This window comes from Sturnus vulgaris, chromosome 8 (genome assembly GCF_052056855.1).
Source record: "Sturnus vulgaris isolate bStuVul1 chromosome 8, bStuVul1.hap1, whole genome shotgun sequence".
NCBI classification, from domain to species: Eukaryota; Metazoa; Chordata; class Aves; order Passeriformes; family Sturnidae; genus Sturnus; species Sturnus vulgaris.
Window position 1 is genome coordinate 17,810,589 of NC_142250.1, and position 24,893 is coordinate 17,835,481.

Consider the following 24,893-nt stretch of genomic DNA (forward strand, 5'->3'; position numbering starts at 1 on the left):
AATGTGTAACCACATCAAGGGTAAAAGTGGAATAAGGACAGAAGTCAGTCTTACTGAATTCCCTAGCTTTTAGGATGATGTCTGGCTCCCTCCCAGAGAGTACATGAAGAACTCTCACTGTCTCAAAGATTCTTAGAATCCATTTCTGCTGTTTGTGGACCAGTGCACAAAGAGGAAGTTTAAGATTTTAATGTCCCACCCTGACTCATCTCCTGTGGTAGTGCTGCTTGTCCTTTTGTTCTTCTAACCCTGCAAGAACAGAAAGATGGAAACCACACAGGGCACTGAGGTTTCTCTGGCAGGTCTCCTGAACACAGAATCCCTGCCTAGCTCATCTATGGAGTCATCCTCTCTGAATGCTTTGGGAAATTGGCATTTGGGTGAGAGGACAAAATTGGATCCTTAGTTTATGTGTGCAGGAATTAGTTAGAAAACACTCAGTCACCCTGGCTTAACTCTGGAGGGGCTGAATGAAGGTAGCAGAAAACTTGATAATCCTTACACCTTTGGCACTGCTGCCCAGGGCCAGCCTGACTGAGCACAGGGACACCAGGGCTGGAAACCAAGGGCTGTGTCCCTGGGTTTCCTGAGGCTAAAATGACCAAGGCATCTGTCAAACCTTCTCTGGCTGAGGAAGAGGATGATGTTCAGGTCTGCTCTCCTGGGTGGGGTGAGGTGATACTGCTGAATTTGCACACTTGTCCATGTCTCTCTCAGCTGAGAGGGAGGTCAGGCAGCAGAGCCCGGCAAGCAGAGAGGAGGCTGGGTTGCATCCCGTGGCAGGCAGCTGCCTCACGATGCTGCCTGGTCCTGTCAACTAAATTGGTTGGAAAAATACAGGCAGGCAGTGGGGAATGCAGGCAAAAATAAACATAAAGCCGCTGGGGCAGGATTCTTACAGGTACCAAGATGTCAGCAGGTCCTCTGAAGGTGCTTTCTGTTAACACTTGCAATCACAGATATTCTGCAAGTCGCTTAGCACTTCAGGGGAGAGTGGGAACAAAGTCAAAGCATTGCAAATTACCACAGAAACACTAACCCAGATTCATAATGAAGACTAAATTTACAGGATTTATTTCTTTGTTGTACAACAACACGTCTTCCTAAAAACTGTAATCTTTATATTTCAGCTACCAAATTAGTTATGTGAGAATTAAGTAGATAAAATCATTAGAGTTAAAATTAAATTCTGTATTTAACTTCTAAAGTTAATGTCTAAAATTTTAAAATATGTATATCATTATTTATTTTTAGTAACGTAGCTCTTCAAAGTTGCTATCTAGCTAAAAATTATTTATTCTTGTGTTTTGCCTGCAATGAAGGCAGAGAAAGAAGAAGGTAGGAAGCTTCAGAGTTGGGATCCCGATTGCCTTTGCTCTCTCATTTGTAGCACTGTTGAGTAGAAAAAGGAGTAAAACATGGTGTCTGGAAGTATAGTGTTAATCTAATCTGAGGTTATGAGAAAACATTAATTATTTAGTATTGCTGTGCAGTCAAGTTTTAATTACTTGAATGCTAAATGCAATTGTTTCTCTCCCATCACATCCATGCACAAGATACAGTGTTAAGTGATCTGCAAACTATAAAGTATCTGTTACTTCAGTGTTATCAGTTAGCACATTTGATTTTGGGATTTCAACATTAATGATGAAATCTCAGCATTTATAATGTTTCTTGGGATTATTCTTTAATGTAGGTTAATCTAAACTGTCAGCTAGCTAATACCACTTTTGTCTCTGTGTGGGACACAGTTCACAATTGAAAGGGCAGAAAGCACTGTAGGAATGTAGTTGAGGCAACTTTACTGCCTTAATGCAGTTCTTGCCTTCCATTGCTCCAGAACTCTTTGCTCTGGACAAAGGAAAGGGATGAATGCAGTGAGTACAGCAAGCATTGTTAGACTTTTTACAACCAATCTAGTAGTGTCTTTATTCAGGATATGGATGCAATAATGTTGCAGTGTGTCTGGAATATTGTGTGACATTGTGAATTTCAGAGGTCCAGGCTGTTTGAGCCATCCTCTGTCAGCATTAAATACATAAGCTGGAAGCATGCTGATCTGTTCCTGGTGGAATTCATCTTTGAAGATGACTTGCTAAGCCTTTTAGACCGTGCTTTTTTTTTTGTTATTAGAGAACCTATGTTTTTAAATGTAGGCAAGCTAGACCTAATGTCTTAGGAAAATTCTGTCTTTAGGCACTACGTTTCTGCCTCCTTAAGCAATATGAGCTGTCATTTTCTCTTACTCCCCTCTGACTCGCTGTATACTCCTCCATTTATCTCTTCCTCCTACTTTCTGCTTTGCATTTTGTTTCATGCTGCCTCCTATTCCTGGAACAGTCTCCCAGTCTCTGCTGCCAAATCATCCCTCCCTTTCTCTGCTCTTGTGAACCCATTTCTTCCAGCAATCATTCCCAAGTTGTTTACTTGACTAATTGTCTCTCTTTTGTAGCCTTCCTTTCTTATATCTGCTGTTCTGAGTCATGTTTCTTAATGTGAGATAGTATGTATGGCAAGATAAAGGAGTGAATTTGCCACTATTTTGTTGAGCACTGTTTGCATTAGATCATATAATGATTGATGTGATAAATTCCCCTTCTCATTTTGAGTTCAGAATTTTTCACATAGTTCACTGTTTTCTGTATGCTGTTAAAGAGCAGCCACATTTTATCTTAAAGTAGCTGCTAGATTGTGGGAAATGAGTGTCTGTATTACAGCAAGTGCCATCAGCTAGCCTGTCTGTGTAGGCAAAGTTCAGCTGTGTTGATCAGCCTGCATAAATGAAAGCAGAGAGCACAGGGCTTGGGCAGATCTGGTGCTGCTCAGCAGAGCTCAGAGTGTTACTGCACACTCCAGGGGTCATTATGCTGCCACGGCTGTTATTCCCTAGCATGGACAGGCTCACAGGGACAGGCACTACATGGATCTGTTTTCTGCTTCTAAACCATTTTGGGTCTCTTCCTGTGTTTTTTGCAATGCGTTTTACAGAGTGAATACCCTGCACCAGGCTACACCAAAAGAAATGTGCTCGCTGTCCTACAGGCAGGCAGATGCACATTTCTACTCAGAGAGAATTTTGCTTTTCTGGCAGTTCTTTTCTTTCTATTCCAACTAAGGCAATTGGATCACTGATTTTTAAAAAAATTTATTGGGATTTCCTGTTTTCAGTTCACTTATTTTGAACTAAGCTAAATGTATTAAGAAAGCCAAAGAATCCCTGAAAACATTAATGTTGTGTTAGATAGACTAAGTTTCATAATCAACAGTGTTCTGAATGCTTCTTTTTTCTTAAGTCCTGTTTCTGATAACATTTGTCCTTGTCTCTTACTGCTACATGTGAAACAGAAATAGTTTCATAATTGTTTTATCCTGTAAATACATATAAAAGCTTGCAAAATGGCATAGACTAACTCCATTATTTTGACTTGAAGATTAAGCATGTTTTTTCATTATCAGAAACTATAAGTAAACTTAATATTAAATTCCTTCACGGAAGAAAAATTTCATGCTTCAACCCATAAACAATTTCCATGTTAATAATAAAAAATTAATCCAGTTTTCAGAGATTGATTGCATTTCATTGGGCATTTTACTACTATCTGTAAATTTGGAGGAAGAGTCCCCAAGATAGCAGAATTAGTCTCCAAAACCCATAATTGGGCACCTTGCAGTTTTTAATACCCACATGAATTTTACTTCAGCTACAGTCCAAAATAGAGTTCTATATTTTGCTCAAAACTCTTGAGCTTTCCTGACAAAACTTCAGTTTTATTAGAGGGTAGATCTGATTGCAAATATGACAGCTTTTTTCCTGAGTTGTCCTGAGTATTCTTAATTAGGATGTTAATGAGGTCCTGGACTTAATTCTGCGTGAATGACTATTTCAAAGGTGCAGTGCTTCATAGCAGATAAAATCCAACTCGTAAACAGTTGACTAATTAAAAATGTAAGAATGTAGCACCCATTCTAGTAATTAAGTCTAGAAAATTGGAGAAAGACTAAAAACTAGTAGCATGTAATTACAGTACAGTTTAAAATTAATATATTTGAGATGTATGTCTTTTCAAAAGAGTTTCATTTCTGTGAACTGATTATCTAAAAACGAAGTAGAAACAAGGGGAAACAGAAGGTATGGGGTTGAAATTATTGTTGTTTGCATAGTGAGCATGGCATAGTGGAAGGTGTGGAAATAAATGCACATTGCCTGGGATTTTGTAACAATTGCAAACACAGATGGTTTGAGAGAAAATTAAATAATTCCACCCACATGAAGACAGGGAAGTCTAACAATAGTCACAGCTTTTTATCACCCTGTTTCTATCAGTCTCTGTCTTCCTGTCACACATCCTTTGCCTATGGAAAAGTAGCAGTGTGTGGAGCTGCTGTGGGGTCCATCAAGGCCATGAGGACCCCACGAGGCTGGAGCTGCGTGACCCCACCATGCAGGGAGGGGACCTGTTCATCCACCCTCTGCTGGCACAGAGCATCCTCAGCAGCAGCACCCAGCCAGCACAGCCACAGAGGCAGCAGTGATGGCTGCCAGCCCCAGCCTGCAGTCCTGTCACCTGTGAGTGCCCAATGCTCAGGCAGGTCACCAAGGCACAGCACACCTGTGGCACGGTTTGGGTGTGGCCTGAGCTCAGGTGCAGCTCACAGCTCAGGAGGTGGAGGCTGCTCAGGGCATTCAGAGGCTGTTGGTGGCTGCAGTGCCCCCACTGAGATCTGTTTCTGCCATAAGGCTTGTGAAAAAGCAAATGATCACTTTTCATTGCACAGATGGCCATGAAGGCTTGCACAGGGCAGTAAAGCACTTTGGATTTGCTCCTGCCTTGTAAAAACCAGGCCTCCAAACCATTGTCTCACCCAGCCTATGTAATCTCCAAAGACCTGAATTCGTGTCTTTTTCACTCATTTTACTTTTCTTCCCATTGCTTGATTTTACTCTTTTTGCCTGGCCAGATTTATAGCCTGCTTATATCACTTTCGTGTCTCTCTCTTTCTCCTTGTTTTGTTCTTCTTGTTTTTTGTTTTTGTTTTTTTTTTAACTGAAGCTTGCATTGTGTTAAAAGCTGTCTTGCAATAGCCAAGACAGCAAAAATGTGAATATTTTGTTTTCTGAGTCCAGGAGACTTATTTCAATCACACCAAGATAATAGAGAACTGGATAATTAGGTACTGCAAAGGCTACATGAACATACACCATGAACATTAGACTGGGTGGAGGTCTTGTGAGTAGAACATCTCAATTGAAGGCAGGTAGGAGGGAGCTGCTGTACATAGCTGGGGAACATGTTCTTTTACAAGCCTAGCAGATTCTGACCCTAGATTTTAGTCCAGATACACCAGAACATGTGTGCACAAGAGCTCAAGAGCTTTCCTGAGCTTTTAAGATTTGGTAGAGCATACTTACAAATTTTCTTCTGGTGTCGGTTTGGACAAACTTTCTGTGTAATGGTATTAAACCTATTCCCTACTGTCATATGTTCTAGATAAAACTGATTGTAAAAGATAATCTCCTATGTGTTATGTGAAAGGAGGAAGCAACTGAATATACAAGATCAGCCTCTTGTTAATTAAGGGGAAATTTTCTAAGTTCTCATAGGAAGAATAGTTAGGCCACTTTCAAAACAATTACAGATAAATTTTCATAACATACATTCTGTGTTAAGACACTTCAACTCTGACTGACACTGAATTTTCTTGGTTTTGCCACAGTTTGACTGATTTCCCCACTTGATTAAGTTCTTAGGAGAAATCACCAGAGAAAACGTTTTTCTTTCTGCAGCAGAATAGTTGATGTGAACTGTGATAAGCAGGGAGCATGAGAGAATGGAAATGAGATCCTTGTCCATATCTAATGCGGAAGGAACTGCATCTATTTCCTGTTCCCACAGCTGAGTTGGAGATGTTCTGCCACGATAGAGTGTACATGTTGATTCCTGATGAAAGGAGGAGGCTGAAGATGGTGTATTCCCTCCCTCTGGGGTGACTGAAGAATTCACCTTCCACCTGGGGGGATTGTAGAGCAGTTGGGACTGTCCAGGCTGCTCTGGCTCTCTGTCCCACAGCTCTGCGTGTCTGGGTGCAGAGAGGAGCTGCTGCCTCGTCATCCCTGATGTGGGGAAAGTGTTAGGGTCAGAGCAGGCACACAGCTGTGTCAGCAAAGGCAAAAACAGAAGGAGAGCTATGGCCAGAATGAAACTGCTGTTCTTGTGTTGGCCTGATCCCTAGATTGTAAAAGCTCAGTGCCACGTGAAATGAGCAATGGATATGTCCCTTCAGTTATCTCTGAAGAAAGTTTCTCTTTTCTCTCCTACAAGGAGTTGTATTACAGAGACCTGTGCATCCTCAGATCCTGAGCTGCTGGAAAGCTGACTTGTGTGAGCATTTCCACTGCTACAGTAGCTGGAGTCTGTCCTTTTCATTTCAGCAGAGGTATGCAGCTGCCAAGCTACATATTATTTTTGTCAAGCAGCATCAGTGACTGCTGAAGGCTGAAATTTAATTTGTTTGGTTTTTTAACAATTCTTCAGGTTCCTTATTTGCAGATCCATTCTTTAAGCAGGCTGAAAATACAAGATAACAAACTGTTTCCCTTCCCAAATTTGTCCTGTGCTGAGGCTGTGAAACTTGTTGAGGCTTGTGGTTCTGACATTTAACTTGAGGGAGTACCTTAGTGTAAAAGTCTGAAATTCCCTTGCTTTGGAAAATCAGCCAGGTCAGTTGTAATGACCCTAAGCAGTGAGTGTATTATGATGGAGAGAAGACAGGGAGCTGAAAACCAGATTTTCTGGAAGCTCTTATGAGTAGGACCTTTTTGTTTTCAGGGGAAAGGATTGGTTTATGTTGCTACAGGTAGTGCTGGGCCATTCCTCTGTCACTGGCATGAGAAGGAGTAAACCTATTGTTTATTTTTTTGTAATATAAAAGAGCAAGAGAACCAAGATCTGCAGCAAACAAAGGTATCCATCATGTATCCAAAGACCAAGAACCTTGTAGGAGTCATGGGATCTCTGGGCAGCCCTCTGTGAAGCCTCTCCAAGAGCTGTCTTCGTGTTGTCTTCAGACTTCACTGCAATGGCACAAGGGTCAATTCACTGCTGCAGTTGGGTTTCCAGCAGGCTGCAATGAGAGGAGTGCATGCAGTTCTGTTTAGCATGGACAGCAGTTTGTTGCTCTTGCAGAAGGTGTGTAGTTACATACCTGTCTAGAGGTCATAATAAAATAATTACATCATCACACAGGTCTTCTCCTCTTATATCAAACTGGCACATTTCAAGCCTGCTGGCCAGCTGGCAGCTTTCTGGCTCAGCACTGGTCTGTACTGAGAGGCTTTTCCCTGCACAGGGACTTGCCCAAGTAAAACACAGAGCTGGCTGGAGGCTGCAGCCCTGTCTGTCAGAGCAGCATATGCACCATTAGTGTTTCTGCATCTTTGATCTGAATTTTGTATTCCTTAGGCAGTCTCTCATGGCAGGATTCGACTGGCAGTGGATGTTAGCTGAAACACGTGGCCAGAGCCCAAAAATGAGCATGGCAATTTCATTGCAATGTGGCTATAATTTCCACAATATTTTTTCCCCCCCAAGATGTGAAATACAATCAGCATTCATTCTCCCGAGCTTTCTACTAATTCTTTTGCTGTGTGGCTTGCTGTGTTTTGCTGACACTACTTACCAGGTTCCCCATCTTTGTGAGAGAGGGGCTGTACCTGGGGCCTGGCATACAGATACCACCACAGACAAAGAGAGGGGCTGTGGTGTCTCAGAATGGAGCAGACTAATGAGGAATTTTGTGTCTTGATGACAGCATTAAAGTGGAATGGGTTGGAAAATCAATCAGATTCCTTCTCTGATTACTGTGTAACTCAATTACTGCAGTCCCCCTGGGGCCCAAGGCAACAACCATCTCACAGGAAGTGCAGAAGAAAGGCCTCTGAAATAGAGCTATTGTGGACAAAGGCAAGATCTTGCTGCTGTGCATTCCAGATGGAGAGATTCTATTATGAATAATGAAAAGGGCTGGGGAAATGTACTGGTCACACTGGGTTTTGGGTGGTAAGACCTTCTGTAGCTCAGCTGGGAATGCATTGACATTTCTTGATAAAGGTGTCAGATGATACCCAGTATCTTCATGCCTTGGCATGAATGTACCAGAAGCCCCAAATCCTTATATACTGGTCAAAACCACTTACCTAAGTAGTTTTGGATAAATGCTGGGCGTTTGTTCTGATCTCCCACAATCATTTTCAAGCACTGGAAATAGCTGGAGATCAGATGTTAAAACCACAGGGTTGGGGTTGTTATCTTGCTTGCCATGTGGCTTAGGAGCTGATAATTCACAAAGCCGTGTATGTTTCACATTAACGCTGTATATCATTAGGAAACAGAACACCTCCGTTTGATGAAGTCTTTGTCTTAATTCTCGTGATCTGTGGGATCACTGCCCTTACAGCTGACAATCTCTGCTCTAGAGATGCTTTTCTGGCAGGATGGGTGTGGGTGCCTGCTGAGCTTGCATCCTTGGACCTCAGAACACTTCATTCTTGCTGTTCAGTCTGACTGCCACCTCCCACAATTCGCACCGAGGCAGTTCTGGAGTTCAGAGTGGACTTCAATTTACCTAGAAACCTGGTTTTTTTGTGGTGTTAGATTCTCAGGAGTTCGATGTCAAAAGAGGACAAAGGTATTTTCTTTTCCTTTAAGAGGGAATATTTTTCACTGTAATTCTTGTTTTTCTTTTCTTTCTCCAGTATAGATATTTCTCAGCTTTTCGTGTATGACTGGTTTCTGACAGTTCTCTCGCCTTTTAATATAAATTTTGTTCGGTGTACTTGTTTGTTGCTTTTTTCCTCTTTTCGTTTGAACCTAAACCAGCTGATGCAGTCCCCAAAGAAAGAAATGCATCCCGTGCCAGCTGGCATGCCCTCTGGCTGTGAAGCCTTGTTAAAGAGATCAGAGCTGACAGATTCTTGAGCAGCAATCTGATACAGGCCTTTTTTTTTTTTTTAATTTGTTTTTTTGAGCTCACCCATGTAACAAATGGGGGCTTGTTTGGGAGCTCCGCTAGAGGCTTGAATGGAATCATTGTTATCAAAACACTGCTGTGATTCAGAAATGCCCAGCAAAGGGGGTTCTTCACCCTGGTGCCCCTCAGCTGGGCACTGCAGGTGTGGCAGCCTAGCTCAAACTCTGGTTTCATTCTTATTCTGCAGAATAATCCAGTTGTACTGTGGTTTTCATCTTTAAACTGATAACTGGGAAACTGAAGATACAGTTCTTTACAGAACAGAGTCAGTTCAAAAGTAAAAATTAAGTTGGAGAGATGAATGGGTCCAGCCAGGGAAGAGAAGTGTTTTCCATGTTGATGCTTTGGGAATAGAGAGTTGTAAAAGTAGAACCTTGCCAAGTTTTTGCATAAATCAACATCTTCTTGATTTTCTTACCATTACCCTGGTGTTTGTATTACAAATTCTACCCCAGAAACAACACATCGCTTGGAAATTCATAGAAGTAACACTTGGGCTCCTGAAGTTCCTCTTTACATTATTTTCTTCTGTAAAAACAACTTTGTGTCTAATACATGTGAAGACAGTGAATCTTTAAATCCAAAATAGTTTTTATGTTTCTATTTTATTCAGTGGGATTGAAAAGCAAAAGTTAAGTGATTTATTTGGGAAGGCAATAACTTGGATTTCTCAAAATGCTCCGTCAAAATTGACTATTATTGGAATCTGAGTGAAGTGTTCAGCATGAATTTGTTGCACAGGAGTAGAATGAAGAACAATTCTCATATTTGCAGCATTGTGATATGCATGGAGCCGTGTATTAGTCTGTCATACAAAGAATTCATTTCATAAAGAAGATATTGCATTTTTGTATGTCTCTATTTTACCCCCCTCTGCCCTGCTGACTTCTGCTTCTGCCAGCTTCTGCCTCTCTGCAGCTTTGGAGCTGTAATGCCAAGCAGGAAGGTGGTAATTGGAGTCAGTGAGATGGGAAGAGCTGGTTGTGGAGGTGGAAAGGCTATTTTCCTGGTTGCTTTTGGAAGGTGGCACATGGTTTTGGGTACTGTGCTGATACACTGGAATCCCTGGTGTATTACAAGAACTGAGCTTGACTTGAGAAATCAAGTTCTACGCTCTGCCCGGGGAACCATATATTCAAAATCAGTAGCAAGAAAAAGAAAAAACTATACGAGTTCTGTTTTTTACATCTTCACATAGTCTTTTCTCACTTTCTCTGCCCTGTCCTTTTTCCAGTACAAAGTTAACAATATGTAGAGACAAAAGTGAAAGATGATCAGTTGTCTGTGCTGAAGAAAACACAGATTATTGTTGCTGCCTGAGCTGGATTTCCAAAGCCAGCTCTGTCATTACAGAGGGCCATTTGGGAATGAAGACCCCAATCCATTTGGAATCTTGGGAATAGGGGTAATTCTACCAAAACTCGTGATCCATCTGCTGTGTTGCAGTGCAACTTTCAGTAAGTTTTGCTGTGTCTCAGTTTCTCTAGTGGGAAATTATTTGTGTGATGTACTTTACATTGACAGTCTACAGCTATTCTGAAAACCTCATCAGGGCTAAGGTTTCATTGTGCACTACACAAACCAGTCCCTGCTCTGCTGAGCTTATAGCAGAGGAATTGAGATAATACTTAATGATCATCATAAGGCTTGTGTAAAGAGCACTCTTACTCCCTTCCATCTGCTGCCATAAAGTTAGCAGTATTTTATCTCTTCATACAAAATGTGTTTGTGGTTCTTGTCTCTGCTTCAAGCTGCACCAACAGTTTGGAAAACAGCCTGGTGGGAGTCTTTAGAGTGGGACTTTTGGCCTCATCTATATTTTCCTTGACTCAAAAGGATTTTTTTCTGTCTAGTAATACACATTACAAAATAAGCATCTGTCTCACAAGTAAATTCTGGTGGAGCAAAATAAGCTTCTGTCTCACAAGTAGTTCCTTTTCTGGTGGAGCTAGTTGTTAGAAACCCCTGGCTTTACTATATAAGAAACTTATGTATGCCTTAAACTCATAGACAAACTAGTCTTCTCATATTATTTTTTTATCAGAATGGTAGTAACAGGAAAGCTCAAAAATGGGAGGAATGGAGAAAGGATGAAGCTCTCTTTTGGTAATATTATTTGCTATTGCTTTCTTTTACCTCCTGGTGTTGCAAGCTGTGCCAGTTGAGCAGGTGGGTAGAGGGTCTGTATGTGATGGAGCATGTCTGCAGGAGTTGGGGGAATGACTGAAAAAGCTTTTTAAAGAAAAAAGGCAGTTTAATTTTTACAGAGGGGTCACTGTGAGCAGTGTCTGGTATTGAGGGTGTTCTTGCACTGTTCTGGGGGAGGCAGCAGGTGTGCCCCAAAAATGTGCTGGTATCCCAGGAAAGGCACCAAGGTATTGCTGTGGGTAAGTCACACTGCTGGTAAGGAAGAGAAGACTCCACTGTGAGTTTTGCTTTATTCTTAAACCTAGGAGAAATTTAGTTAGTTTCTCTGGTGTTTGTTTTGGATTATTTGGTATTTGTTGGCTTTGTTGGGCGTTTGTTCCTGAGAAAATAACAACATATGGTGAAATAGTCTGCTGCCATGAACACAAAGCAGGAGGTGAGAGAGCTTCATAACAAGAGGCTTTCATGTATTTGAGACCAACCCAAATTTATGTCGTGCTGTTGGTGATTTAAAACTGTCTTCATGTTTTTCGGTGGTGTATGAGAGAAAGTGATGAAGGTTTCAGGAGATGTTTCATCTCCAGCTTCCACCGAATCAGTTCGCAACCATTAAGTGTGCAGAGTGTTGGAGCCTGTGCTCCCCGCCCTCTGTGCTGCCTGAGGGATGATGCCTCTCCAGAGCTGTGTTGTGAGACCTCTGGAAGAAAGGGAGTTCCCAGGACAAATGGGGCAACTTTGCAGAGAGTGCTGTCTGCTCTTGTTAGCTTTGAAATACAGGCTAGAATAAAAGGGTTTTGTGTTTTCTGTTCAGTGGCTTGTAGAGGGCTGAGGGAAGGCCAGGTACTTGGCTCTGTTTGCTGTAGTGTGTGAGAATCTCACCCAAGGTGAATGTTGAGTTGCTGTGCACTGTTGGGACCTTTCTTCCAAAGGTCAATGTGGTTGTTCTGTCGAGCTTCCACACAGATGGGGTGTGACACTTCCCAGGGAACAGACCTGCTGATGGGTGAGTGATGCTGCCCACCTGCTAGTCCTGCCATTTCATCTCAAACCTGTTAAATGCTGAAGTCATACTGAGAATTGACTTTTTCTTTTTAAATTGCAGGATGCAAAGAGAAGGTGCCATCATGTGAATGTGAAACAGCTAAATGAGAAACAGGACACCTGGGAAGGCTGAGCTGAAACTGCTTGTGCACAGAATGACAGACTGATTTCTATTGGAGACAAGATTCTGGAATCCTTGCTCCTCCAAAGACTTGTGATTGAGAGGAGAGGAGCCCGAGGAAGCACACAAAAGAGCAATGGGAATTGAGGGCCATGGTTACCTGAGATAAATGGCAGATCTCTGGGAGTCTCACCTTGTAGCTGTTTGCTTTAGCTTTTTCTCTCTCTGCAGCTGCACTTTCTTCGTTGTGAGCTGCTGCTGGGCGCTGCCAGGGCGGCACTGGAGATCCCAAGCGCCAATCCAGCGTGGGTGCAGAGCGTGAGGAGGGGCTGAGCCGCCCGCCTCACCATGATTCAGCTGTGGAAAGTGGTGCGGCACGTGCGACAGCTGGAGCTCCACAGATTGATCCTGCTGCTCATTGCCTTCAGCCTGATCTCCATGTGCATCCTGGCTTACTACGTCACTAACAGCCCCAAAATCAAGGAGCCTCCACCCCTGCCCTTCAGCGACTGCAGCAACCAGCACCGCATCTTGATCCCACCGCAGGCCAGCTGGAGGCTCACGAAGTCTGTGGACACCTCGCGCACGGATCCCGTGGTGCTCGTCTTTGTGGAAAGCATTTACTCCCAGCTGGGGCAGGAAATAGTGGCCATCCTGGAATCCAGCCGCTTTAAATACAGGACAGAGATCGCCCCTGGCAAAGGGGATATGCCCACCCTGACAGACAAAGACAGAGGACGCTATGCTCTAATTATCTATGAGAACATCCTGAAATATGTGAATCTAGATGCTTGGAACCGAGAGCTGCTAGACAAATACTGTGTAGAGTATGGAGTGGGGATTATAGGCTTTTTCAAAGCTAATGAGAACAGCCTGCTCAGTGCACAGCTCAAGGGTTTCCCCCTTTTCCTACATTCCAACTTGGGGCTGCGGGACTATCACATCAATCCTAGTGCTCCCCTGCTCTACGTCACCCGGGCTAATGAGGTGGAGCAGGGTCCTCTGCCTGGTGATGACTGGACTGTGTTTCAGTCAAACCACAGCACCTATGAGCCAGTGCTGTTGGCCAGCACGAAATCCTCGGAGTCCATTCCTCACCTGGCCACTCACAAAGCGTTGCATGCCACAGTGATGCAGGACCTGGGTCTGCATGATGGGATCCAGCGGGTTCTCTTCGGCAATAACCTCAATTTTTGGCTGCACAAACTCATTTTTGTGGATGCCATTGCCTACTTGACTGGCAAACGCCTCTGTCTCACGCTTGATCGCTATATCCTTGTTGACATCGATGATATATTTGTGGGAAAAGAGGGCACTCGCATGAAAGTGTCCGATGTAGAGGTAAAATCCTAGAGTAGATGCCTCCAGGGTTTCTGGTGTGTGTGGTATATGGCATTTCATCTGAGGGAAGGCATAGTTGCTGCAGTCGTGCTCATTTACACAGAGAATTAACCTGCAAAGATGCTGAGGCACCGTGTGTGATGCTCTCAACAGTTTTGCAGGTTTAAATGCAGCACTTTAGGAGCTGGCCTCTCTCAGTTTAAGAGGAAGATGCCTGTGGTAGTCTATCCTGTCTCCTCTTTAATGTAAGGACCAAGTATATGTAGGTTTCCTATGCCAACCTATTTGTAGCTGTAAATTCTGCTGCTCAAAAGGAAAAGGCAAGTTGTGTTAGAACAGAAAAATGTATTTATTGTTATTATTATTTGTGATATGTATAAGCTGTATGTATTATATTGAAAAACTGTAGGCCAGTCCATGCAGTGTAAATGATACAGTCTATATTTTTGCCATCTAGTTTTTCAACACACAACTAAATTGGGAAAGGAAGGATTTTCTCTTACCCTTTGCTCCCTCCTCTTGTCTGCCACCAGCAACCCTCATCCCTGAGCTGGAATATCAACAAATTCACCAGAGAACTTGGTCAGACTAAGCCTTCATGAGATCCATCTCTGTGGTCTCACGATTGAGAAAGAGAGATGCCAGCTTTGTGGTTTGCTTTCCTTGGCAGTTCCTGGAATTAAACAGTGACCTATTAGGAAAGGTTATGGGTAAGAGACAGATTTTGTGGAGGAGAGGGAACTGAGACAGGCAAAGATAAAAATAAGTAGGAAAAAGGTAACAAACTTAAGTGCTCCTTCTGATTCTCCATGTCATTGAAAGTACATGATAGAGTGTTCTGTTCAGTCTGTGATCTGTGTGCACGTGAGGCTTCATGGAGCCAAGGACTTTCCTTTGTATCTTCCCCATCCCTTGTCGTTTGTAGCCATTGGGGCAGGTGCCCTGCCTGTTTCTCAGGTGTGCTGGGCTTGTTCATAGGTGCTTACTCTGGATTCCCATTCAGCACTTGCCCTCAGGTGAGTCCTGGACGGTACCAGCCATGATGATGGTAAGCCTGTGACAGCAACTGCTTTAGCAGGTTCCCTAAACAACTTCAGGGTGAAGCACCCTTTAAACTTACATCCAAGGCACAAAATATTCGAGGCAAAGGTGTAAGAAGAATAGTGTTGTACAGGTTTGGCCCCTTATCCAAACCTTGTCTGTTTCATGTTCCCAAAAGCCCTCTTCCCCCAGGAGTCTTCAGCTTTTCTACAGGTTTTATGTGTCCATACAGGGTATGTCTTAGTTAATCTCCAAAATTTTAGGACTTCAAGATTTTGTATTTTGTGTGTAGTATTTAAGGAAAATGCTAAATTTTTCTTCATTTCACTGTAGTGTCCCTGTGTTTTGAAGTGCTGAAATGTTCTGAAAGAGATTTTTTCTTTTGTGAAAGATCACAATCTTATCTTGGTCCTAAGCAGGCCCTACAGTCACACTAGTCCAAACCAGCAGAGTCTCACCTCTGTAGTGTTTGTGCAGGTTACAGACTCAATGTGAGAAGGCAGGACAGAACTCCTCCAAGCTCTTGGGAACAAAGGCTGCTCTAGTGATGGTAAAAACAAGCCCAGACAAGATTATTCCAAAAGATGCTTTGTTTGGGTTTTAACAGGGTGAAATGGAGGAATAATCTGTGATCAGTAAGCAGAGAATCTCAGGCAAAGCAGATAAAACCCAGATTTATCCATTTAAAAGAAGCTCTCTGATTGCAAAGCCACACGAGGTTAATGAATTTTTATTTTTTAAAAGCGAGAAATAACTACATGGATTTGTTGATAGTCTCTCACTGTGGGGAGAGAAGGGGATATAATAGTAACAGAACAGCTGGCATTTTCTTTGGCCTTTTATATGAAAGCTCTGTTTCAGGGCTGATATCTCAACACACAGCTCCTTATCTCAAAGCTTAAATTACAGTGGTCAGGGTAGTGGTTTGAAGACTGGATGTTGTGTGAAGGTATAAAATTGACTCTGCTGTCCCAGTGAGCCTCTTTACCATATGCAGGTCCATGTTCAGAGACCTTCACAGACAAAGTGACTATTAAAGGAAAGCACTGAATATCATTTGATCAAACACATGCCCATGGTACATGTCTTACACAAGAGAAATGTTTTTATTTGTGATGCTTAAAGGAGAGCCGAATTGCTTTCTTCTTTAACAAGAAAAAAATGGAATTGTGCTTACTTTGACTTTAAAGATGATAACCCTTGAGTTCCTGTTTCTGCTGAAGGGCTGCAGCAGGAGCTTGCAGTGCTCAATAGAAGTGGAACAGTTGGAAGTTGCACAAAGGAAATGTTTTTCCTTTACAGAGTTTACCAAAGATTTGAGCTGCACATAATTAACAAAACAAAATCTCAGAGAATCCCTTCTCTTCTCAATTTATTCACATTCAGTCTCTTCTAAAATCATAATCCTTGGAATTTACCAAACCTGCATGGAACTGGCCAACAAAGACAAGCCGTTTCTAATGCAAAAGGATCTGGGTTTTGTGATCCTTTGTGGTCATCTTTAGGTATGAGGAAAGAAGATTAAGTAGATGAGTTTTTGCCTCTTTTGCTGGTAATCTCTGCAAGGGCATAAATAGTGAGCAATCATTGCAAGTGAGTCTGAGAGCAAGCTAAGTGAAAATCAAGGACAGTCATTTCATTTTGGATTATGGATGGTGAGGGTGCAGAAGAAAGAACCTAGTTAGGGTGACTGTCAGCCAGCTCTTGCCTTTCTAAATTGTAGAGGATGATCTTGCCTGCAATAAAAGTACTCAGCAATTTTTAACTCCCTGATTTTAAGACTGCAGGGAAGTAGACATACCAGTATCATGAGAGCTTTCTTTTTTGCCAGTGTTGTTTTGAGTTCTGCCAGTGCTGGGTGATACAAAAACTGCAGGAACTCCTCTCAAGAACACACTGCCCAGGGCAGTATCTGCCAAGACCATGCTGCTGCCACATGTTCCTAGTATGCTTTGCATGAGGATTGAGAAGAGGCTGCAGAAGTACTCAGCTTTCTTCCTCCACTTTTTATCATCTCTTTCTCTTCATTTGTCCATGTACTGTTTGCTTAGAGTCATGTTTTCCTCTTTTCCCAGCATCTGAATTATTTCCCCCTTTTCTTTTGCCTCTTGTTAGAGGGAGCTGAGATAGATTACATTTAAGGTTTGTGTAGAGCAACTAAATTATCTGCAAATACTTCTGGAAGTTAAAAATTTAGTAGCTCAAAAAGCAGAGTTGCATTAAAATTTAGCCCTGTATTACTCTAATGCCAAGGACATCCTGTTATCTTAAAAAAGGATTAGGTCCTAAAGAAGCCCCCAATACAGTCAGAGTGCTGTGACTTTGCCTGATTTCCTCTTCACTCCTAGAATGAGGAGAGATTTTCTTTCCCTGGATGACATCAAGAGCTTGTATTGACTGTTGAGGAAATCTTTGCAGATCTGTCAGTGAGATACAGATTTTTAATGTACTGCAACAAAAGGCACAATTTTAAATGGTTTTCCCCTAACATTTGCTTAGAAGTAAATATGCTTTAATGGCAGGCATTGAACATCAGAGTGAAGCTTAGACATTTTTACCGTTGTGTCCAGGAATGTGCTTTGGAATGTAGTTTTCTGTCCCTTGGGCCTGCAGCATGGCTGCCACAGTTAAGTACTAAAGGCATCCCAAAATACAGGTTGTGCATGGCAGTGAATGCTCTGATAGACTGTGACAAGCATGAAGCAGGTCTGGCCTTGAGTGGCTTAAGAATTCCTGTGGCCGGTGCTGGGAATCCCTTTGGAGACCCTATCAGTGCCTTGCTGGGTGAGCCTTGCAGAGCTTCTAGCAGGGAGTGTAGCTGGGGCAGGGGCCTTTCTGGCTAATTAGTGGGCAGGCTTGTATCTTGGAAGGCTTTTTGAAATAAAAACAGACAAAAAATATCAAAAGAGATACTTGGATGGATTGAGGAGCAGTTTTCTAGGGGAATAAAGTCTGCCTTTTAGAGGTGAGGTATAGCTAAAATGCTAGTCCTCTCTCATACTGTGTGAGCAACTGAACTTCTTAAAAATGCAAATGAAGATCTGTTCACATCTGGCTGCCTGTTTTCTCTCTTAAGGGGTAGCCTGCTCCACATTTCTTGATTGCCTTTTGTTTAAGAGTCTCAGAGCACATTATGGATACAAATGAAATGCCACTTGAATCACCTGTTAGATATGATTAGTACTATCATATTCATCTTACTTTATGAAAGAGAGTGCAGAGAGAAGTGCCATCTTCCAGCCTGTTCCCACACCTGCATTATTGCACCTTCCTGCAATTTACAGACCTCTTGGAACCAGTGTGGAACCAGGGAACACAGAATGCATGAAACAAATATCCAAATATTGGTACGTTAGTCTCCTTTATCCTGTTCAGGGGAACGGTATTTCTTGAAACCTGTGCTGTGTCACCTTACAGCTGTGACTGTGCCAAGGACCCAGCATCAGAGGGATGGCACATGATTCACAGTAAACCTGCCAGGAAAGCAGGACTCCATAGTCTCTGAATTTCTGGGGCCCCCATAGTTCCTCCCTAGTCCCTCCCCGGACACAAAGGATTGCAGCCTGCTGGAGCAGGGCTTTTTGGGATTTATTATCAGACAGATGTGTTGTCATGGTAACCTCAGCCAGCTTTAAATCTCTTTCTGTGCAGAGGAATGCTAAGCCTCTTAACTGCTGTCTTTCCTCCCACCACTTCCTACCCAAGCTTGGGGAACTGGATGTGCCTTTCAGGGCAGCAGAGGGAAATGCTGGGGCTTGGGACAGCTCTGGAGAAAGAAAAGAGTGACATTTTCCTGTCTGAGTTAACTAGGTGGTGTGTTCAAGGTACTGGTCCCAAATATGAAGTGATCTTGTAAACCATCATCAGGACAGGTCGATGTTTCTCTGAGGAGAGATGCACAGCTCTTAGCCTGTGCTCCCTGATGTGTGGGGTGAGTCCCAGTGTCTTGCTGGGCTGCATCAGGGGAACTTGACCTCCTGTTCTGGATCTTGTACTGCAAAGGAGGCTTCAGCCATCAGTGTTGCTGGCATGTCGCTTTTTAAAAGCACTGCCTGTATTTGTGATAGGTTCTGGAGAACACATGCCTTGCATTTATCAAATTACTGTTCCTGGGTAGGGACTGAGGTAAAGATGTGATAGGCATGGTAAAGCTGAAATCTTTGAAATTTGTCCCAGGCTGCATTTGGTGTCACTGTTGTGTGGATATGGGAATGAGGAACAATGAAGTGTGTCTGTAGGGAAAAGTCTGAAAGCTTGGTTCCCTCACAGAGAGCACTGAGAGTGTCTTGTAGCACTGCACATGTAATCTGTCTGTCTTCCCACCTTGCCATGGTCATGGACTGCCTGCCTTGAGTGTAAAACCACTCAACATATGTTTGAGGTGAATGGATGATTGAAGTGAGTTATAGAAGCCATTTTAAAATTGATGTGATGACCAGTGTTTGGTTAACTCTGGTTTGATACATCAGTGCCAGAAGTGATTTGCCAGGTTATCCATAAGAGGCTGGTGTCAAGGCACCTCCATGGAATTGAGAGTCTTCCTTTGTGAGTGCACATTCACTGCTGGGGGAGTGGTGCACCCAGACAGTGCCTATGGGGTGTGAGCTATGTGAGGGCACCTTGCAGTGCTGCTTTGTGCTCCTTGGGACTGGGGAAGGGCTGCTGATGCAGGAAGATCTGTCCATCTTCCCTACACAGTTTGATAGGTCTGTATTCTTTCCCCAGAGTTACATTCCATGTTTCCTGTATGATTACATCCAGCCAAAGTCTGCTGTTGAGAGGTCATCACCTTCACCTTGGTGCAGCCAAGGATCCACTGCTTTCTGAGAAAAGCTATTAAAATCTAAATAGCCCAGACAAGGACTGTGTCACCTGCCAACAGCCCTCCTGCCACCCTCTGTTTGATTGAGAATTCTCCCACAGAGAAATGCACCAGTGACATTTCCCCAAAGCACACAGGTAGCAGCAGAGTGTTTGTCTCAAGGCTTCTCTCTTTTTATCGTTTTCCAGCAGAAGAAATTTGACTAGAATTAGTTCGTGTCCTACTTGTCTGTGACACACTGAGCCTCTGGGGTTTTGTTTTTTGGTTTGTTTTTTTTCTGTCAAGGCTGTGTGCTGTCTTAATCTGTGCACTGCTGGACCTTGAGGTTCGTGCACAAAGCACCTTCCCTTTGGTTAATGCAATTACTTCGGATATTTAAAGTAATTGCAAGTGAGCACGAGAGAGCCTGTAGGAAATGTGAGGCTTGTGAATGTTGGCTTTCCCAGATTTTCTTCCCAGAATCCAGGAAACTTCTGCTACAAAATTTTGGCACTTTCAAGGGAACACAAAGTCAGTGATACCTCTCTGCTGTGGCAGGACTCGGTGCATGGGTAGTTCTGAGAATCCACCTTTCCTCTCCAAATAAACGCCCCCTCCCTTTGGATGGCTTGGTTACTGTTCATGATATTATTGATTTCATTTCCTTCATTTGTGTACCATAGGCTGCCCCATCCTCCTTTTCATTGGCACATAGACTGAGAAGGGACAGAGTTTCATTAGCAAAGTCCCAGCCAACATGGGTGAGGAAGGGAGCACTGAGCCTGTGCTTGTAAAGTGTAAAGAATCTCTTGCTTTCAAGTAAGATATATTGTCCTTTTGCCTTAGCACAGACACTCTGGGTCCCTCACAATTAAGTGGAGGGCATGATCTGACTGTGGTTTTAAAGAGGCATCATTTAGCACAGCAGAACTGCTGCAAGTAAAGACTGTGTATGAGGAGCACTTCTGTGCTCTCCAAGGGAAACAATGCCTAAGCCCCATCTCCTGTGACACCTCTTCAGACTCAACTGGGCACCAGTAGAACACAGAGACATGTTACAGAGGAAAAAATATGAATATGAACATTTCTTTTCCCTTTTGTTCAAACAGGCTTTACTGAGCACCCAGAATAAGCTGAGAACTTTAGTCCCAAATTTCACCTTCAACCTGGGCTTCTCAGGGAAATTCTACCACACAGGTAAGCCCCTGACACTCCTTTGTCCCAGCACCTGCACACAGCCCCCACCTTGGGGTGTGTTGTGTGTAAAGCAGTAGAGAGAGCATGACTCTGCTGGATGGGGATTAGCCACTGCTTTTAAATACTGCTTTTAAACACTGAGCCCCTCTTCTGCCTCTTAACTTTGCACTTCCTTTTCTGTTTTCTGTAGGTACAGATGAGGAAGATGAAGGGGATGACATGCTGCTCAAGCACAGGAAGGAGTTCTGGTGGTTCCCTCATATGTGGAGTCACATGCAGCCTCATCTTTTCCACAATGTCACTGTGTTGGCTGAGCAGATGAAGCTCAACAAGCAGTTTGCTGTGGTAGGGAGCATTGCAGTTTATTTACTTTTCAGTGTTAATCCTTACACATTTTTCTCCTGGCATAGCTGTTTGGACCCCATTGAACCCAAATACTAGTGTAGTAATTCAGCTGCATTTAAGCAAGGCAGTTCTGGAAGTTCAGATTGATGTGTGGCTCCTGCTGTCTTGAGGCAAGAAACACCATTCACATGCTTGCCTGTGCTATGGGAAATGTTTCCTAGCACCTGCATGGCCCCAGGCAGCTCTGCTACATTCCAGGGTGCAAATCCCAAGACTCTTGTTTCCTGAGGTGTGAACTTGTAGCATTACCATCCAAATGCAATTAAATTACAAACTCTGGCAGTGAGAAAGCATTTCCTTTTCCATCCTTATTCAGTATGGTTGTGTAAGGAAGTCACCTGGTGTAGTATAAAATGCTCTGTCTGCTAACAGCCCTTCTTCTGGCCTTACAGACAATGTTGAAGGAAGTTACTTATCTAAGAAGCACAGAGGAAAATTCCCTGGGTTTTGGCAGAGGAGGGGGAAGCCTTGAACATCCTGCATTGATGGAACAATGTGTGTTTGGTTCTTACAGCTCAGAGTTGAATATAGCATACATGTTTCACTGAAAAGAAATGTCCTCTTCACCTCTACTTTGGTTCTTTTGATGGTAATCCCCTTGGGAATAACGGACTGCTGTCTTGTGTTCCTGTGAAACACATAGATTAGGAATGATCTTGAATGCAGAGCACAGTCACAGCATTATAGAAACAATTTAGGCTCCTCCTTTTCCTGGTTAAATAACAATGCAGTCTTTTGCAAAGAGAGACAAAGCACAGAACACAATTACACATATTTAACATAAAACAGGCTAGCAGTCAGAGAAGGTTATTGCTTCATTTAGGGGCTCTGGTTTTATCATGCACCACCAGGGCAGAGCTGTCATCATTGATATTGGTGCCAGAACCACACAGTGGAATTAAAACCCAAGAAATTCAGAAATTTCCTGGCATTTTTATGTAGCTCCAGGCCCCGTATCTTCACCTGCAATAGTCTCTTACTCCATGTCTGCTTTTCTTTGATTTGCTAGAGACAATACAGATCCCAGTCATTTCCTTTCCTCTATATCAGTTAAGGAAATTTTGTTTTCCTTCTCTAGTGACTCACATCTAGGCATTGTGGGAGTGAGATGTGTCACTTAACAGCATTGATGAGGTTGTAGTAACCAAGGAGCCTGACCTGAGGGTTTTGAATTAATCTGATCTGTCACAGCTGTAAGTTACAACACCATTCTTACAGCAGCTGTTACCAGTGCTGAATGTCCTTGTTGGTACGGAATTGCCCTTATGTTTCTACAGATGAATAAAACAAGAAGTATAAGCAGTATTTCAGTTCTCAATCCAGAGAGTTTTCATGTTCCTCTGTCATCTTGTTCCAATTTGGATGCTGTTGCTAAATGTGATCCTTATTAAGGCTATTAGTTAAATACCGAATTATCAAGTTGTGTATTCTGCTTCCAGGAGCATGGGATTCCCACAGACTTGGGCTATGCTGTAGCCCCCCATCATTCTGGGGTTTATCCTGTCCACACACAACTCTATGAGGCATGGAAATCTGTTTGGAGCATCCAAGTAACAAGCACAGAGGAATACCCACACCTCCGGCCTGCCCGGTACCGACGTGGATTCATCCATAATGGAATCATGGTGAGCACAGCAGAGTCCACTTGCCTGCTCAGGGAATGGTCTTCTCATGACCTGCATCAGAGACATTAATCTTAATATCACCAGTATTTCCAAAATCATTAAGTGAGGCAAAGAAAAGAAACTTGGCTAAAGCCAGTTCTGTGTTTCTCAGAACAATTCAAGATCAGTACTGCATGGAGAGCAAAACCAAGCCCGTCGAGACTGAACTGAAATCCTAGTGGCCTGTTCACAGTGTGATGAGTTAAGTGGTTGAGAGGAATAGCAAGAGTCCTCTACACCTCTGTCACTTACACCCCTTACTCCTTATATTGATCCATAAAGTGCTGCTTGGACTCATTCTCACACAGATGCTGCTGCATCTGCCTCTTGTCTAACTTTGTCTTTTTCTGATATTGCCAGGTTCTGCCTCGACAGACCTGTGGTCTTTTTACTCACACTATCTTCTATAATGAATACCCTGGTGGCTCAAAGGAGTTGGACAAGAGCATTCGTGGTGGTGAACTCTTCCTGACGGTGCTTCTGAACCCAGTAAGTTTATCTGAAAGGAGAATTTGTGCACAGCTGTGCCAGCTTATGTGACTCAGTGTCACCCCCATCACAGTGTGGGTATCTCTAGTGTTTTGTGAAGGAGATGGGAAATGCAGGGCCAAGGAAGAACTTGCTGGTTAATGATGCTTTGCTTTACACGCTGCCAAGGGAGCATCAGTATGGAGTGTGTGAAAGGTGCAACACTCAGACAGAAACCAGCCAGGGGGACACTGACCATGGGCCACAGCACAGGGAGTGTTACCTGGGCTGCTCTGTCTTCATAAATCACAAGTGAGATGTGCCTTGGCTCCTTCTGTCCCATGCACATGTGCTGCCTGCTGGCTTCTCCCCTGCCTTACTGATGAGTTTTGTTCACAATAATTGCTTTTGCTGGGCTTTCATTATGAAGTGTTCTTCTCTTTCTTTCAATATGTAGACACTTGAAACGATTTCTGTGTCCTGTTTTTGTGATGTAGCTGTTACACTGAGGCTTTTTTGTGAGATACGGATCTAACAGAGGTGTTTCCTTTTCTTTCAATATTGACAGTTCTTTTAAGCCACTAAATTAATGTAGTATCTTCAACACCCTGCAGTCCCTTCTTAGAGCCAAGGACAGCACATCACATGAGTTTCTCACTTCCCACTGAGGCTGGGATGGTGTATTAGGAGGCAAGAGACAGAAAAAAAACCCTGGTTCTTTTTAGAAAATTGTGAATGGGTAGAATCAAGAGATGAGGTTTTGTAGCCCTTTTCAATCACAGATCACACGCCCTCCTATTTGTGCTTGTTGGCTACAGCAGGAAGACATGCTGCTCTTTGTGTTTGATACAGCAACTTTCTCAGTTCCCCACCTGAATTTCTTTCTTACTAAAGCTGATTTGAGCCACAGGTGCTTGTCCTCCATTTCTCTGAATAGACATTGCCATGCAATGTTTAGACAATAATTTTAGAATGTCTGTCTCTGTAGTTACTCCTGAATATAATAATTCTTAGCCTTTTCTCATGACTTCAACATTTCTACCACCTTCCTTCTCCTTTATACATCTTTTCCACCAGTGGCTGAGTATGGACAAGGATCCGTGCAGGGAGATCTGGGAGCAAGTACATTGGTTCTGCCTGGTTTCCTAGGGGGAATCCTGGAGTACTGGTGCCAGTCCTTGAGTACTTGTTCGTGGGATTTTTTCATGTAACACCAGTGACATTGTTCACCGTGATGTTTTCTCTCATTCCCTCTTTCTTTTGCACCTTAATTGCAGGGTTGAATATGTAGTTTTAGTCACTTTTGGTTGGGACTGTAGAAGACCAGCAAATCAGAAAATCAGCCTCTTTTTCACGTTTCCACCTTGATTTTTCCTTTGTTGCTTTTTTTAGCGTTTAATAGAACTGATAGTGAAAAGACTCTGACAGTGTGCTCTGGGTGCACCAGACAGACAGTCTGTAGTTGACAAACAGGCCTGGTGTTACTGACGGTTAGCCTGTGACCAGCTCTGGCTTGTGTAGGATCTGCAGAAGCTGTGGGTCTATGACAGCCCCAGCTAAAAAGCTGTAGGAGTTTATACTTTCAGGTCTGGAAGGCAGCCTTCTGTCCCTATTGCCTGAGACAAAATTGTTTTCTTTA

The 24,893-nt window shown here is 43.1% G+C and overlaps 1 protein-coding gene across 6 annotated transcripts in view; it reads left to right on the plus strand.

Moving 5' to 3' along the window:
* The window catches only part of NDST2 (N-deacetylase and N-sulfotransferase 2), a 130,861-nt gene that overhangs the window by 93,210 nt on the left and 12,758 nt on the right, over positions 1-24,893 (plus strand). For 5 of the 6 annotated variants that reach the window (XM_088168963.1, XM_014879893.2, XM_014879894.2 and 2 more), the window contains 5 exons: positions 12,278-13,678; positions 20,630-20,717; positions 20,908-21,062; positions 22,562-22,747; positions 23,147-23,275. In XM_088168963.1, the coding sequence (XP_088025089.1) occupies positions 12,686-13,678; positions 20,630-20,717; positions 20,908-21,062; positions 22,562-22,747; positions 23,147-23,275 (1,551 nt within the window). In that variant the 5' untranslated portion in view covers positions 12,278-12,685. Of the gene's footprint in view, positions 1-6,416; positions 6,436-12,277; positions 13,679-20,629; positions 20,718-20,907; positions 21,063-22,561; positions 22,748-23,146; positions 23,276-24,893 lie in introns of those variants that run through there. The other variant, XM_088168966.1, reaches the window with a different exon arrangement.